The sequence below is a fragment of the Diutina rugosa genome, assembly GCF_008704595.1.
Source record: "Diutina rugosa strain CBS 613 chromosome Unknown scaffold46_size112117, whole genome shotgun sequence".
Lineage (NCBI taxonomy): Eukaryota > Fungi > Ascomycota > Pichiomycetes > Serinales > Debaryomycetaceae > Diutina > Diutina rugosa.
This window is the reverse complement of record NW_022995126.1, coordinates 1-14,256: the sequence shown is the minus strand read 5'-3', so window position 1 is coordinate 14,256 and position 14,256 is coordinate 1. Positions and strand designations below refer to the sequence as shown.

General features: G+C 54.7%; 5 protein-coding genes across 5 annotated transcripts; all 5 read left to right on the top strand. All coding sequences in view use genetic code 12, as the record gives it.

Annotated features, from left to right (window-relative positions):
* Positions 1-2,407: 2,407 nt before the first annotated feature.
* FAR1 (cyclin-dependent protein serine/threonine kinase inhibiting protein) lies at positions 2,408-4,723 on the top strand (the record flags this gene model as incomplete). Its single annotated transcript, XM_034155243.1, has 1 exon — positions 2,408-4,723. One exon carries the CDS (start codon positions 2,408-2,410, stop codon positions 4,721-4,723), a length of 2,316 nt encoding a protein of 771 aa, XP_034012592.1.
* A 1,234-nt stretch (positions 4,724-5,957) lies between these two features.
* Positions 5,958-6,965, top strand: DIURU_002576 (uncharacterized protein; the record flags this gene model as incomplete). Its single annotated transcript, XM_034155242.1, has 1 exon — positions 5,958-6,965. The coding sequence occupies one exon, from the start codon at positions 5,958-5,960 to the stop codon at positions 6,963-6,965; it is 1,008 nt and encodes a 335-aa protein (XP_034012591.1).
* Positions 6,966-7,352: 387 nt separating this feature from the next.
* Positions 7,353-8,348, top strand: DIURU_002575 (uncharacterized protein; the record flags this gene model as incomplete). The annotated part of the gene is made up of 1 exon (XM_034155241.1): positions 7,353-8,348. One exon carries the CDS (start codon positions 7,353-7,355, stop codon positions 8,346-8,348), a length of 996 nt encoding a protein of 331 aa, XP_034012590.1.
* A 186-nt stretch (positions 8,349-8,534) lies between these two features.
* DIURU_002574 (metallodipeptidase) lies at positions 8,535-9,983 on the top strand (the record flags this gene model as incomplete). The annotated part of the gene is made up of 1 exon (XM_034155240.1): positions 8,535-9,983. One exon carries the CDS (start codon positions 8,535-8,537, stop codon positions 9,981-9,983), a length of 1,449 nt encoding a protein of 482 aa, XP_034012589.1.
* A 2,211-nt stretch (positions 9,984-12,194) lies between these two features.
* On the top strand, positions 12,195-12,578 carry DIURU_002573 (uncharacterized protein; the record flags this gene model as incomplete). The annotated part of the gene is made up of 1 exon (XM_034155239.1): positions 12,195-12,578. One exon carries the CDS (start codon positions 12,195-12,197, stop codon positions 12,576-12,578), a length of 384 nt encoding a protein of 127 aa, XP_034012588.1.
* Between the last annotated feature and the right edge of the window lie 1,678 nt (positions 12,579-14,256).

Below are 14,256 nucleotides of genomic sequence, written 5' to 3'. Positions count from 1 at the left end.
TAAGTGGCGGCGACGAGAATTTCACTATTGCCACACCATTGTGATCCACTGCCATCGTAACCCGAGCGGTTTGTGCTATATTTAGAGCGTAGTTTCACCTCCGACGATTCCCTAGCTGTACCCCGTAAACTGCTCAGGCAGCAAGCGCACGGGGGGAGGGGGTGCCTAATTTTCCGTCGGGCAGCGGCCGCATTCCATTTACCCTTTTGCCCACAATCACAAACACCGGCGGTTTGTGGAACGATGTGGATACGAGGTTTTCACAAACGGGTTTGTTTGTATTGATAATTCGAACCTTAATCTTATTTGGTCTTATATGGCAGGGGTGATTGGCTCACTCAGCTGTCGGGGGTAAGCGAATATTTTCTCTCGGGAAACACCACTCAGTTAGGGGCCATTGCTTTCTAAAGTACGGCGTTGGTTTTGTGGCCCACACAAGCGCTGTTGCCGATAATTTTCCCTCCTAGCCAATCGCCCAGATATTGTGCCAGCTAAGCCTATGACAAAGGAAATGAACCATCCTTAATGTCTGACTCAATGTCCTAATAAGCTTTATCTTGAGCTGTGTCTTGAATTTATCTCTAAAAGCCAACGTTTAAATCGCCAACGTGGTGGCACAGTTCCATTACGGTTTCGCGTAAGGGGTCGAGATTATTGCCCATGGCAACCGCAACTAGTTGCAAACTAGCGCTGGGACGAAGCAAGCAAGTTTTACGAGCGGCTCTCTAGAGCTAATCTACTATTCACCGCCTCCAAGGACTACGAGCCCTGGTGCAGCTTGGCCCTTTGGTGTCTAGGTTCAAGGGCGAGCGACTGCGGCTGGGGGGATGCAAGCAGTCTCCTCCAGCGATAGCCCCTGAGGTCGGCTAGATAGTCACTGCCGAGAATAACCCCTTCGTCGTATAGCTTTATACTATGCCATAGTCGTCTACTCAACACGTACATTTACATCGTTTCATCCTCACACCACTCTACCTTTTTTTTTTTCTTGCCTAACAATAGGGAGTCGCCGCATTGNTTTTTTTTTTTTTTTTTTTAATTTCTCTCTCTTCGAATTTCTTTTGCGTGACGCTCTCAATTTAAGTGTCGTGCGCGATAATCTACCGGTACAATAAGAGGCATTCCGAATGTCGGGGGCCTGCTGCTGCTTGCCACCGAGCAGAGATGAGGTAAAGGTCGTGCATCTACCACACATTCACCATTGCTAAGGCGAACAAGCACAAGCAATCTGAGCAATAAAACAAGCAAGGAATATCGAATCTCGAATATTGAATTGCCTGGTTTAGACCTGTAACCACACTAGTACGTAAGCTCCGCCTCGGCCAAGCATCTCCCTTCCCTAAATCCTTGGTGGCGATGTAACCTCATCAAGGTCACGTGACCGATCTATATCACGTGATGGGTCTGGACCCCATCCCATAGCGCGTAGACAACACCAAAAGTCGCATATCGGCCCTTACCCGCGGCCGCTGTAGCCAATTTAACCCATGCGACCACTGCCACCGATGGCCTAGTGACTAATGCCTTCACTAAAGGCCTATTAGTTATTCGTGATTTGTTGGTTGCTTCGGGGTTAGATCGATTGCTGGGTTGGGGCTTATGTCCGAAGGTAGCGCCGGTTGATGGCTCTCGGGATAGGAGGGGGCCACTGGCGCCCGAGGTGGGTGACCACATCCTTGGAGTTTCGAACGGGGTGTGTGTGTGTAAACCTTGTCCTGCTTCGTTAGATTCGCCCAGGGCTGCGTAACCAGCGCAGACGGGGGGTTGGTGGCAGCAATTATTTTTTCCCACCTGCCTAGGTGTGGGTGCCGCAGGCATCGATCAGCGGGCGTCAGCTTTTATAAAAGATTACCGACCGCCCCCCCTCCGTAGAACTTGCTTTCGGACTCGGCACCCCCGTGATCAAATGATTTTGAAACAATTACTCGGAATCCGGGACGTGTCGCAGCTGCCGCTGAAACCGCCGCTGAAACCGCAGCGGAAACCACTGGTGAAACTGCCGGCGCCGAAACTGCCGGGAGCCCCCCAGCTGCCCACCCGCAGCCGCTCCCTCCGTCTCGCCCGCAGTTTGATATCGACCCCGCCCCCGGTAAAGCCAATGGTGGCGTCGCTGGCGTCGCCTAAGACCCCCAAGACTACCCTCACCCGAATCCGGGGTCACCCGTCACCGCTGCTGCTGCTGCTGCTGCTGCCGCAGAGTCAGGTCCTGCAAGTGTTCTCACCCAAACCGAGACAAACCCTGAAACAACCAACTCTGAAACCAACCCTGAAACCAGAAAAGTGTAAGCTCTGCCGGGTCCCCTTCCTGCTCAAATTTTTGGGCGATTCTTGCCACTACGTCGACTGCGGCTGCGCCTACCACCAGGAGTGCCTTTTGGAGTTATTCCAGGCGGACCACCCCGAGTGTATGTGTGGCTACAGCCTCGCTCTGCCCCTGCTGATAACGCTGCCGCTGCTGGTGGCGCTGCTGGCGCTGAGCGTGAGTCTGGCGCCGCTGGCGCCGACGACGCCGCCCGCCAAACAGCTCAACCGCCACTCGCTGTACTTGGACTTGCCCCAGCGCCAGCTGCTGCTCTACGTCGATGACACGGTGGACGAGCTGATGCTCGAAGGCCACATTGGCCAGGTGTACCAGCCCCGGGTGGCGGCGCTAGAACACTCTACTGAGGGCGCGACCCAGGTGGTGCTCTCGGTTGAGGCGCCGTTGGTGTACGAGCTGTTAGTGCAACAGACGCAGTCGCTGACGCTTGCGTTTACCCAGTCACTTCAAAATGTTGCTCAGAGAACGCCGCTGAATGATTACACTGAAGGTGCCGTCGCCACTGATAGTCTTCTGATGGCGCTGCTGATTGAACTTGGGTTGGGCATTCGCGAAGACGACAGCGCCGCCACTAACACCGCTGCGGGCGCCCCCAGCGCGCCCCGCACTCCAGCGGCGCTCGTCGAGCGCCAAGTGGCGGCGTTCGACCACTACGCCGAACTCGCCCTCGCGCCCGATACCCTTCTTTGCTATGACTACGTCGACATCTCCACCACACTGGGGGCGCTTTTCGACCCCATCGTCGCCTACTTGTACGCCAACTGCATGGTGTTTGTCCATCACCACTCGGTGATTGGCCAGGTGCAGATCAGTGACGTCGCCAAGGTCGCCGCCATCGGCTCCCAGTTGGTGGTGCTGCTCACCACCGACCACTTGCCCGAGTTGATCTTTGAAAGCCACCCGGTGGCCATCGTTAAGTGGGAGATTTTGCTTAAGCGCCTTGCCGACTCGGTAGCCGCTAACAGCCACGCTAGCTTAGTTCAAGGTCACGACGCCAAAGTGGTCGAAGTGGAACCGTTACCGCTTAAACAGCTTACGACGAACGCCTGGGACTACCACCCAGAGGTGTTTGACCAGTGGGAGCTGCCGGAACTCGTGGAGTTCGCTGAACAAGTAGTGCTGCTGCAACTGATGGACCCTGAAGTTTTAGTGGAAGCGGTGCCGGCGCCAGGGGCAGTGCCGTTGAACTTGATCCTCTGTGTCTGTGTCGATAACCACAGTGACATGCTGAGGGAACAATACGGCGCCACCCTCGCCCGCCTCATCCGCCAGCTGTTGCTGAAGCTCCGCGACTGCGATACGTTGGCGCTCGTGTTTGTTGGCGCTCCTGGTGCTTCAGGGTCGTTTATCGGCCTGGCGCCCCCGCTGTGGGACGGGTGGGACCAGATTATTGATGATATTGAAGTCCCCGAGACTCCCGTGCTCTCGCTGCTGATGGAGGAGTTCACTATGGTATTCGAAAAGCTCCACTCGTTATACCCGTTTATCCCCGATAAGCTCAACCGTACCAATAAGGTATTGGTGGTGCTGAGTAACCACTACGAAAATGACGCCAACGCTGTGGTTCCCGATGGCGTGCGCCGCAAATTGGCCGCGTTAGAGCGCCTTTCCCTCACCGTGGTGCGTGTCGGTGGCCACACCGCCGCCGTCGCCTCCCTCGCCGAAGCGTTTGCTCAGCCCATCGAGTATTTGGACACCGTAAAAGTGACCTACGCCACCCACCTCCTTCGCTTCGACGACTACGACGCCCTTGACTATGAATTGCGCCAGCTTATTGACCACTACCAGCGGGTAGTGGTGCCGGTAGTGAAGATCACGGTGGAGCCCAGCGCCCTCACCGAAATCGGCCAGGTGGAAGTTGCTGGTCAAATGCGCTCCGCCGCTGAAGGTACCACAAAATTTGTGCTTGTGGTTAAAGACGTGATCCCTGGCGGTCAACGTAATGTCCTCTTATCGGTAGGACTGACCAGTGGCTCTGTGGTGCCGAGATTTGCCTACACGGTGGAATGGGACCGCAAACACGCCACCCACATGTTTACCCCGCGCAACACTCAATTAAGCTCACGGGCAGTGGTAAAACGGGTAGCGGAAATGCAAGTTTCAGAATGGCTTCGTCAGGGACAACGTTTAGATGGGGTGAAGCTGGCGATCCAGCTGATGGATCAATGGGAAGCAGCAGCGGTTTCTTTCCCTGATGCCAGTTTCGAAGGAGACGACTATATCCCTCTGGCGGGGCTGTCGCTTCTGACGTTGACCCAACTGGCCCAGCTGGCGACAACGCCGTTAGACGAGTACTTTTCCGGTCTCTTGCGCGAGCTCAATTTCGTCGCTGCCAGCTATAGCCACGGCGACGACGCCCGTGCCGACGCTAAAGGGTGTGACATTGCCTACTCGTTGATGTAAACCACAACTGAGATGGGTCTCAATGTTTTCTAATATTTCCGCCTTTCAAAGGCTTCCTTTCGCTTCCGACTCTAAAAATGAAGAGTCAAACAAAATTGTAATGACGTTTACGTATGGATTAATAGGTTTTGGGATAGAAAATCAACAAGTGTTGAATCACCTGTAGCCAACTATAGCATTGAGACACCGTGAATATGATGATCTCGATAACAGTCTGTTTGGTTTATGATAAATGACTACGCTTTGATTTTACGTTTGAATGCCAACTCCAGTCGTCATATACTTGGGTAGTGTGTCAATTGACTTTATGGATCTCTTAGTTCAGTTTTAGTCATCACCTTCAGCTTCTCTTTACGCTCATTGCTTTCCGGTGAGAGCAATTGGTAGTAAGGGGGCGCCCATAGCAATTGCAGTTCCACGCGGGGGAGAACTCGTATACCCGCCCGATGGCGTCACCCGTTGCCAGGGGAAATTAGCAGTGGTGTTTACCCCTGCGTACAGCTTTCGGCAATCGGCAATTGGTTGCTTTTGCCGAATCCGGTGGCCACAGCATTTGGCGGTTACGGTGTATTCATTGTATATTGATTTGGGAGTGAGCGCCAGCCATGTCGCGTTGTATCCCGAAAATTCGCACAGGGCCACACGCGTCCCGTGCGAAAACCTAGCTGACTCGCCCCACAAAAAAAAATCCCATGCCATAACACATGCCTATAGACACGCCACTTTACACCGAGGAAAGGTGGCTGGCTATAGTGACGAAAACTTCCGAAGACAACCTACTGCCTCGACGGGCATGTCACCTGAGGCCGCATCGTCTAAAAAGCCTAGCTATTGTCTTGACGATGATGCCGCCAGACACTAACTGTCATGGTAACCAGCAGCCCCCAGTAGTATATTACCATAAACGCCATAGATTCCAGCCCGACATTATCTACTAAACTTAATGGGATACGGATATATCTCTTCCAACTCCAAATTTCACTCGAGCCTCCGTACGGCTAACACTACGGCTTAACCTGTTTGCGGCTACACCTTAGTTTGCCTCGTGGCGGGGACAATTTTTAATTTTTTGGGGGGTCAAAAAAATGAAATTCCTGCACACAACCCAAGGCACGGAGCTGGTTGATTGACCAAGGTTGTAATGGCTACCACGCCCGCCCTGGACACGAGCCATGAATATATGGCCTGACCGTTTTCCCTCTTCGAGGGTTCCCCCAAAACTACCTTGGCCGTCATGAAGTTTGTCCTCCTCTACGCCGCCCTAGCGCTAGCCGTCAACGGCGGCTTGGATGGCGTCGTCACTGTCGACACCACCACGCTCCCCGATACCACGCTGACGGTGATGGAGACGGAGACGGCGGCGCCGCCTACCACTGAGCCAACGCTGACGCCGACCACAACCAAACTGACCGAGAAACCGACGCTGACGACGTCTACCACCAGTGTCGGAAATGCTGCCGACAGTGCTGCCGACACTCCTTCCGGCGCCGACACAACTTCCGACACAACTTCCGACACAACTTCCGACACGTCTCCGATGGGGCCCCGCACCACCACGTTATACCCGCTGCTGCTGGCGCCAGCGCCCCTGGTGGTGACGGTGTACGCGTCCAACCCCGACACCACCACCTCGTCGTCCACCACTTCTTCCTCGTCATCGTCGACGCAATCGCCCTCGCTCATCGTCACTCCCGGCGCCGCGATCGAAAGCACTTACGACACCGTGAGCGCGATCGTCACCACGATCCCGACGACGTACCCCGTCACCACCATCAACGGGCGCACCATCACTCTTATTGACGTCACCGTCGACTCGCTGGCCGCCGCCGCTGGCAAAACCGGTGGCAAAACCGGCGGCGGCGTCGTGACGCTGTACCAGACGGTGGTCAGCGGCCACACCTCAAATATCGTCAGCACTCGATACTCGACGCGCACGGGCGTGGTCACGGCGCACCCTTACGAAACTTTGCTCCCGATAACGATGACCCTGGGCGGCAATGTCATTGTCGTTACCAAGAAAACCACGGTGACGCCGCTGAATAACTGGGGCACCAAGTGGGACCAGCTGGTGTGGATCGATACCACCTACTATTCGAGCCCGGCGCCGTTCACGTATAGCGCCGCGAGCGTCACCGCGAACGGGGCGGCCGCGCTCACGGCGCCGGTAGAGATGTTGCGGGCCTTAAGCTGGACTTGGGCAGTGGCGGCGGCATCGGCGGTGGTGGCAGTCATGGCATTGTGAAATTGGCTTAATTGGATATAGTAATGGATACAAGAGTATAAAAGAATGTGATTGTCTGGGGTGATGGTGACGGGTTTGTGTGGACGGAGAATGATCTCCAGATTGAAGTCATGGGTAAATGAAATTTTTGAAGGGGTCTACTCCCGCAATACCCAGTTGGGTAACTATAATCAGAAAAGAGTAGACTTGAGTATGCAAAAAAAAACAATTGACATCGATATATGGTAGTCGTTTACCGTTGTCGCCGGGGCCACCGTCGGGGTCCGATGGCGCTCCCCGCGGTTCGCACCGGAGAATGAATTCCGAAGAACATCGATTACCCCAGCTTATAAGCTCCAGCCAACCTCCCCCCACCACCACCATCTTATTCCCTTTTACCAACCACCAATGACGGCTGTCACTGTATCCTACCACGACCTACAACAGGGAGTACCCCAACAAACACTCGCCGACGCGTTTGGCCCGGACTCGCTCGGGATCATCATCATCAACGACTTGCCCCCCGAGTTCGTGCGCCTCCGCCAGCGGGTGCTCCGGCTGGCGCTGGCGCTTGCCCACTTGCCTCAGGATGAATTGGCCAAGCTCGAAGTGGAAAAGAGCACCTGGCTTGTGGGCTGGCTGTGTGGCAAAGAGATGTTGGCGCCGGGGAAGCCCGACACACACAAGGGGCTGTGGTACGTGAACACCGCCTTCCACCACGACCCTAGCCAGGAAGCGCCCAACTTGGGGCCCGAGTTCGATGATAAGTACCCCACCTACACCACCGCCAACGTGTGGCCCCACCCGGGCCTCCCCGGGATGGCCTCGTTCGAGCCCGACTTGAAAGCGCTCGTCAACATCATCATCGACACCGCGGAGTTAGTCGCGCGCAACTGCGACCGCTACTGTCAACAGGAATTAACCGACTATCCCCAAGGGTACTTGGAGCGAGTGGTGCGGGAACTGAGCTGCTCCAAAGCCCGGTTGCTCCACTACTTCCCGATGGAGGCTAACGCCAACCCGGACGACTGGTGCACCGAGCACTTGGACCACTCGTGCCTCACGGGGTTGACGCTGGCGATGTTTATCGACGAAAACGACAACGACGCCGAGCTCGCCAAGTGTCCCGATCCTGACGCCGGGCTCTACATCCGCGACCGCCACGGTAACCCCGTCAAAGTGTCGATCCCGCCCCACAGTCTCGCGTTCCAGACGGGGCTGACTCTCCAGGAAGTGTCGCACGGCCAGTTCCAGGCGGTGTACCATAAGGTGCGCGGGGCCGCCGTCCCGGGGGTGGCGAGAAACACGTTGGCGGTGTTCTGCCAGCCCAACTTGAACGAGCCGGTGAACCTGAAGGAAAACTTTGCCGAATACGCCCTGCGGGTGATCGATGGCTTCCATTAGTTGTGAGTACTACCCGCGGCTATCGGCGGCTGTATACGGCAATACCTACATCGAAAATAGTAGCCACCTCCCCGTGCGGCTCTTACTGAAAAAAAAAATTGTGGAACCTTAAGTACTGCATATAGTCTCCCCTCCCTTTATATGATCCCCTTAATGCGCCCACCACCGTAATCAAACAAAGACAAGATGTCGTACGAGAAATTGGACTTACAGCCGTTCTTCGACACCGTCGACGAGCTCAAGCCCCAATTCATCGAGCGGTTGCGCAAGGCGATCGCCATCCCCTCGGTGTCGGCCGACGAAACCTTGCGCCCCCAGGTGGTGAAGATGGCCCACTTCTTGGTCGACGAATTGAAGCTGTTGGGCTTCCACGACATCCAGCTCAAGGACTTGGGCACCCAGCCTCCCCCCGTCGCCGACCCCAAGTTGCAATTGCCCCCGATTGTCCTCGCCCGTTTCGGGAGCAACCCCGACAAGAAGACGGTGTTGGTCTACGGCCACTACGACGTCCAGCCCGCGCTCAAAGACGACGGCTGGGCCACCGAGCCGTTTGAGATGACGTTGAACGAGGCGCAAGACATCATGTACGGCCGTGGTACCACTGACGACAAGGGTCCCGTCATCGGCTGGCTCAACGTGATCGAGGCCCACAACAAGCTCGGGTGGGAGCTTCCCGTGAACCTCGTGGTGTGCTTTGAAGGTATGGAAGAACTGGGCTCGCTTGGGCTCGACAAGTTGGTCGAGGACGAGGCCAACCAGTACTTCAAGGGCGTCGACCAGGTCACGATCTCCGACAACTACTGGTTGGGGACGAAGAAGCCAGTGCTCACCTACGGGTTGCGCGGGTGCAACTACTACCAGATCATCGTCGAGGGTCCCGGCGCCGACTTGCACTCGGGCATTTTCGGCGGCATCATCGCCGAGCCGATGACCGACTTGGTCCACTTGATGGGCGAATTGGTCGACAACAAGGGCAAGATCCTCATCCCTGGCGTTTACGACATGGTGGCGCCGTTGACCGACAAGGAGGACGCGTTGTACGACAACATCGACTTCAGCGTCGACGAGTTGAACGCGGCGCTGGGGCTGGAAACGGCGTTGCACGAAAACAAGAAGGACATCCTCAAGCACCGGTGGAGATACCCGTCGTTGTCGCTCCACGGGATCGAGGGCGCCTTCTCCGGCGCCGGGGCCAAGACGGTCATCCCCGCCAAGGTGGTGGGCAAGTTCTCCATCCGTACCGTCCCCGACATCGACCTGGGCAAGTTGGACCAGTTGGTGTTTGAACACGTCACCAAGAAGTGGCAGGAGTTGGGGCTGAAGAACAAGTTCAAGGTCGAGTTGATCCACGACGGCAACTACTGGGTGCTGAACCCGTTCAACAAGGCGTTCACCGCCGCCTCCCACGCCACCCAGGACGTGTGGAACGTCGTCCCCGACATGACCAGAGAGGGCGGGTCCATCCCCATCACCTTGACCTTCGAAAAGGCCTTGGGCGTCGACGTGTTGTTGTTGCCCATGGGCCGGGGTGACGACGGTGCCCACTCCATCAACGAGAAGTTGGACGTGCCCAACTACATCAACGGGTGCAAGACTCTCGGTGGCTTCTTGCACTACTACGGCCGTGGCGAATAGCTTTAATCAACGATATCAATCTTTTCGGCAAAACATGTAGACATGGAGCACCACTACGGCAACTAGTGCCCCTCATCTGACTGGTGTCAGCTCAGAATCGTCCAGAGCTACGCCCAGTTAGTAACCAGCATTGTTTATCTAGTTTATCACCTCAATGTTCAGTAGGGTATCGGCTGATCAATGTTCATTGGTGTTTGGCGACGGCACGATGAAGCCAGATATAATTGCTGCTATCGATCCCTTGACTTGCCAACTCACTCGCTCCGAGAAGAGACTTACCAACCAAGGGAGTAGTGAAGTCGTCTACTTATTTGGCACAAAATCATATCATATTGTCTCTCAGACATATTCCTAACTAACTCTTAATAGCTCTTACCCAAAATATCATACTCGCGGGGTGTCCTGGCTTTTCAGTCATAACCGCCACTTAATCTTTCCGTCTCTTCTCAGTGTCAAGCACAACTGCCTTCCATGACTGAATAGTGTCGTCACTAACCCCCATCTGAGGTTGCAGGACAGAACGCCCTGGTTTGGCGGCAGTGATTAGTTTATACTTTGCGTTCCTTCTGCCCCAAATGGTCATCAGTTCTAGCAGCAACGGCCCCCACCACCACACACCGTCTAGTGCCTACTACCCCCTTTGGCAGCCTCAAGTGCCACCAAACCACTGTTTACGCTACAAGTGGTGACAACCAGGCGGCTGAAATCAGTGATTGAGTGGTAGAATAGTGGTTAGAGAAATAAAATTCATTTAATTTGGATTTGTTTCAATTTCTGTCAATTTGGTGGATGGCAGTTAAAGTAGAGTCTACGTCACTTCTGCAGGTACTCAGATACCCGCCCGTCGCCGATCATTAGCAAACTAAGAGAGAAGGATAAAATACTAAAACGAAGCGTTAAATGGAGGGGTTATCTGTCATAACCTTTTAATAAGATGGAATCAGTTGCAATTGCTACCTCTGATTATCTGTACTAGTAATCGTCAATTGGCTATATTTACTCCTACAATGAGCGGACAGAGGAATGCTACTCGTGGTAGTGTGGAGACAGTTCCATACCTCGAAAGTCTGATATTCCCGAGGAGTTCCGCACGATGACGTAGGGTACCTCCGAGGTTTACGAACACCCGATTACCTTCGGCAATTGACAGAACAAGGGCATTCTAGAAACTTTTGCACTAAGCCAGAGCAATTGCCTGATCAGGATATCTCGGGGAATCACGTACAAAACCTCGCTACAATTTTATAGCAATAATGGTGCCTTCTGGTAAGACGAGGCCCACAAATCGTGACGTGAGCAATCGTTGCCCGTTTACTAACTCCAGCCGAGACAGTGCTATGCCGAGAGCCACCCACGCAACTGCTGCTACCCCACCCAGATCAGACGCAGCCATCCCGAGGCGTTACACTCGGCCCAAACAGGGGTCAAGAATGGTGCCATCGTCCCATAAACGCCATAATTATTGTGTAACTGGTTTTCGTCAGCCATTGATGTGATTGGTTAATTGGATTACACCATAATTTAGTCGGAATGGGCGGTGGTTCTCCGGGGTGGTAGCTATCACAGGCGCGCTCTGCGAGGGCTGTCACCCGCGCCCTGCGAGGGCAGTCACCTGCCACTGGGGGGTGTGCTATGACCACCCCCACCCCCACGTTTTTTAGCGATATAAAAATCAAAACAACGGGGCCCACGAGGGGTCCCGCGGGTTCCTTCGGCTAAAATCACGCCGGGCGACACTGGCTCGAGGGCGGTGTGGGCACCCACGGTCGCCGGTTAGGCAGCGTTGTGCCCCCGCCGCGAGAACCTCTCCGTTGTCCCGGGCACCCGATTGGTTTTGCCTAGGCAACCGTGCGATAGCGGTACCTCGTGGCACGCCAGAGAAAAAAAAAGGTGTGGGGAACAACAACGTGGAAGCACATATACCCAGTAAACACGACTCGAGGGGGCCAGAACTAGACATTAATATCAACACAATGCCATTGGCGACTGCTACAAGCCCTATCCAATTGAGCAATGGGTCCGTGGGTGTCACATTGTTGCTATTTCGGGTTTGCGGTGACGGCGGTCACCGGTGTCATTTGGCCTTTGGTTTGGGCGCGGGTGTTATGAGTGATAACCACGCATGACTCAGCCATAAGTGGCAGGCGAGATAGAGACCCACGTATATAAACCGGGGGGCCCTCGCCGAGCGTGGATTCGCTGGTGTAAGCCATGTTGTGGTTTTTAAGACGGAGAAAGCAAGCTGTGCCCCAGGACGCGGGCCCCGTGCCCTCCCAGTTCATCCAGGAGGACGCCGACCGGTTGATCCAGTTCGACATGGCGACGACGGAGGACGACGTCGTCGACATCACCTACCGGCAGTTGCTGTACGCGGAGGCGGCCCAGCTTGGGGCCCACAAGCAGCCGCCGCCGATGCTGGTGGCGAAGCGGACGCCACTGCGCCGGCGGGCCCGTGTGGCTGGCGGCGACCCCGGCGGCGACGACGGCGACTTCCTGACCAAAGAGGACTACTGGCAACGCAACCAGCACTTTAAGCATAAGCAGTTTGAGTCGCTCCAGCGGAAGAAGCTCAACAAACAAATGAGAAAGCTGTAACATCATTTTAAATCCCATACTAACTTATTATATACACCATAATCAAACAAAGCATACAAGTGGTGGTAGATATTAGATAGACGTGGTTATTGTTTAGTGTTAGGTATCAGGTGATAGTAGTTGTGGTGGTTATGGATTAGAGTTAGTGGTTATCTTCTTGTTTATGGGGTCGCGGTGGGGCTTATCAGTGGAGTAAACAAGCCGGGGAATTGCCTGTGATATCAAGTAAACCGTTAGCCACAGTAGCATCACATGATTGTGGCAATTCCGGTAAGTGTGGTGATCATTAAGCGGTTCTACGAGTGCCTGGCGGTCGCGGGGTTATCGGCTTTACGAGTAGGCTAATTAGACTTGTATTGAGAGATATAATACACTATGCGAGGGGGGTGGCTTACACGTAAGCGATGCTAATCCTGCCATTGTAATGGGCTGGGGGGGGAGGTCGACTGGTAGGTGGTCGTGGTAAGGGTCGTGTCTCTACCAATTCCCTTTTACCGCGATCACCGATTAGAGAGACACGAACGGCGTTGCGCAAGCTGGCGGAGCTTGTCCCGCCGCTTCTTGTGGTTCAGCTGCACCTCCTGGCAGCTCACCATCTCGATGCGGTCGTACTCCAGCGTAAAGATCAAGTCGATGACGTTGCCAATCGCCTGCTGGTACACGGGCAGTCGTTGCGGGGCGTGGAAGGCGGGGTCACTAGAGTCAGTCATGGTGCGACCATAGGGGGTCCAGATGGAGCGGAGAGTAGTCCTTGAATCTTGTTATTTGAGGTGGAGACAGCTGCGGGCGCTAGGGCATTTATATGTCAAAAGATAGGGGCTCGGCGGTGGTTACCGGTCCCCGATCGATAGTGCCTTATGGCCCATGACTATATGCAGGTAGCGGTTACATTTTTTGGTCTTTAAAATTTCTGTTGATCTTTACTCAGGGTTGCGGCGCCGCACGCTCCCCAAAAAAAAAACAGCGGAATTGGTAATGGGAACAGTAGGGGAGGGGAGGCCACGGGGGTACACTACCGATATCTCCAGACTGAGATATGATTGAGTTTCACTTCGGATAAAGGGGTAACCAACTACGTCCCCAAAGGACTGAAATTTAAGTTAGTGTGAGTTATCGTCTGATATGAGTCAGCTGGGGGTTCGATTACTAAGCGAAGGCTGCCATTTGGGAATGGGCGCTTATGTGATACTGTTTGGTGCGGTGCACTGTACGGGTCATCTATAGTTTTCTTGGTAGAGTCTTGTACAGGTATATGTACTGGGGTGTGTGCATGGTAGCGCTGCAGGGCCGGGCCGATGGTAGTTAATCTCTCCTAGAATTGTCCCGAATTCTAAGTGCGTGCTTAAGTGCGAGGGAAAAAAAAAAAAATCGCGGGGCGAAAAAAAGCCAATCAGTGGTGTGATCTCCGTGATCCGGTCACTGATAAGGAAACCCCGAAATGAGGAGCGCGCGGAGGCAGCGCACGGGGGGGCGCTGGCGGCGGCGGCGGCGGCGCTCGCTCACTACGATCATTAAGGGAGGAAATGACGCCGCGCGCGCATAGAGTATATAGGAGGCGAGCGCCCCGCCGCCAGCAACTGTTTTTCTCATTAGTAAAAAGCAGCGCCACCCTTCCCCCTCACCGGCGCCGTCCGAAACAAGCACTCGTGCCGCAAAACACCCCCGCAAACAAACCCCC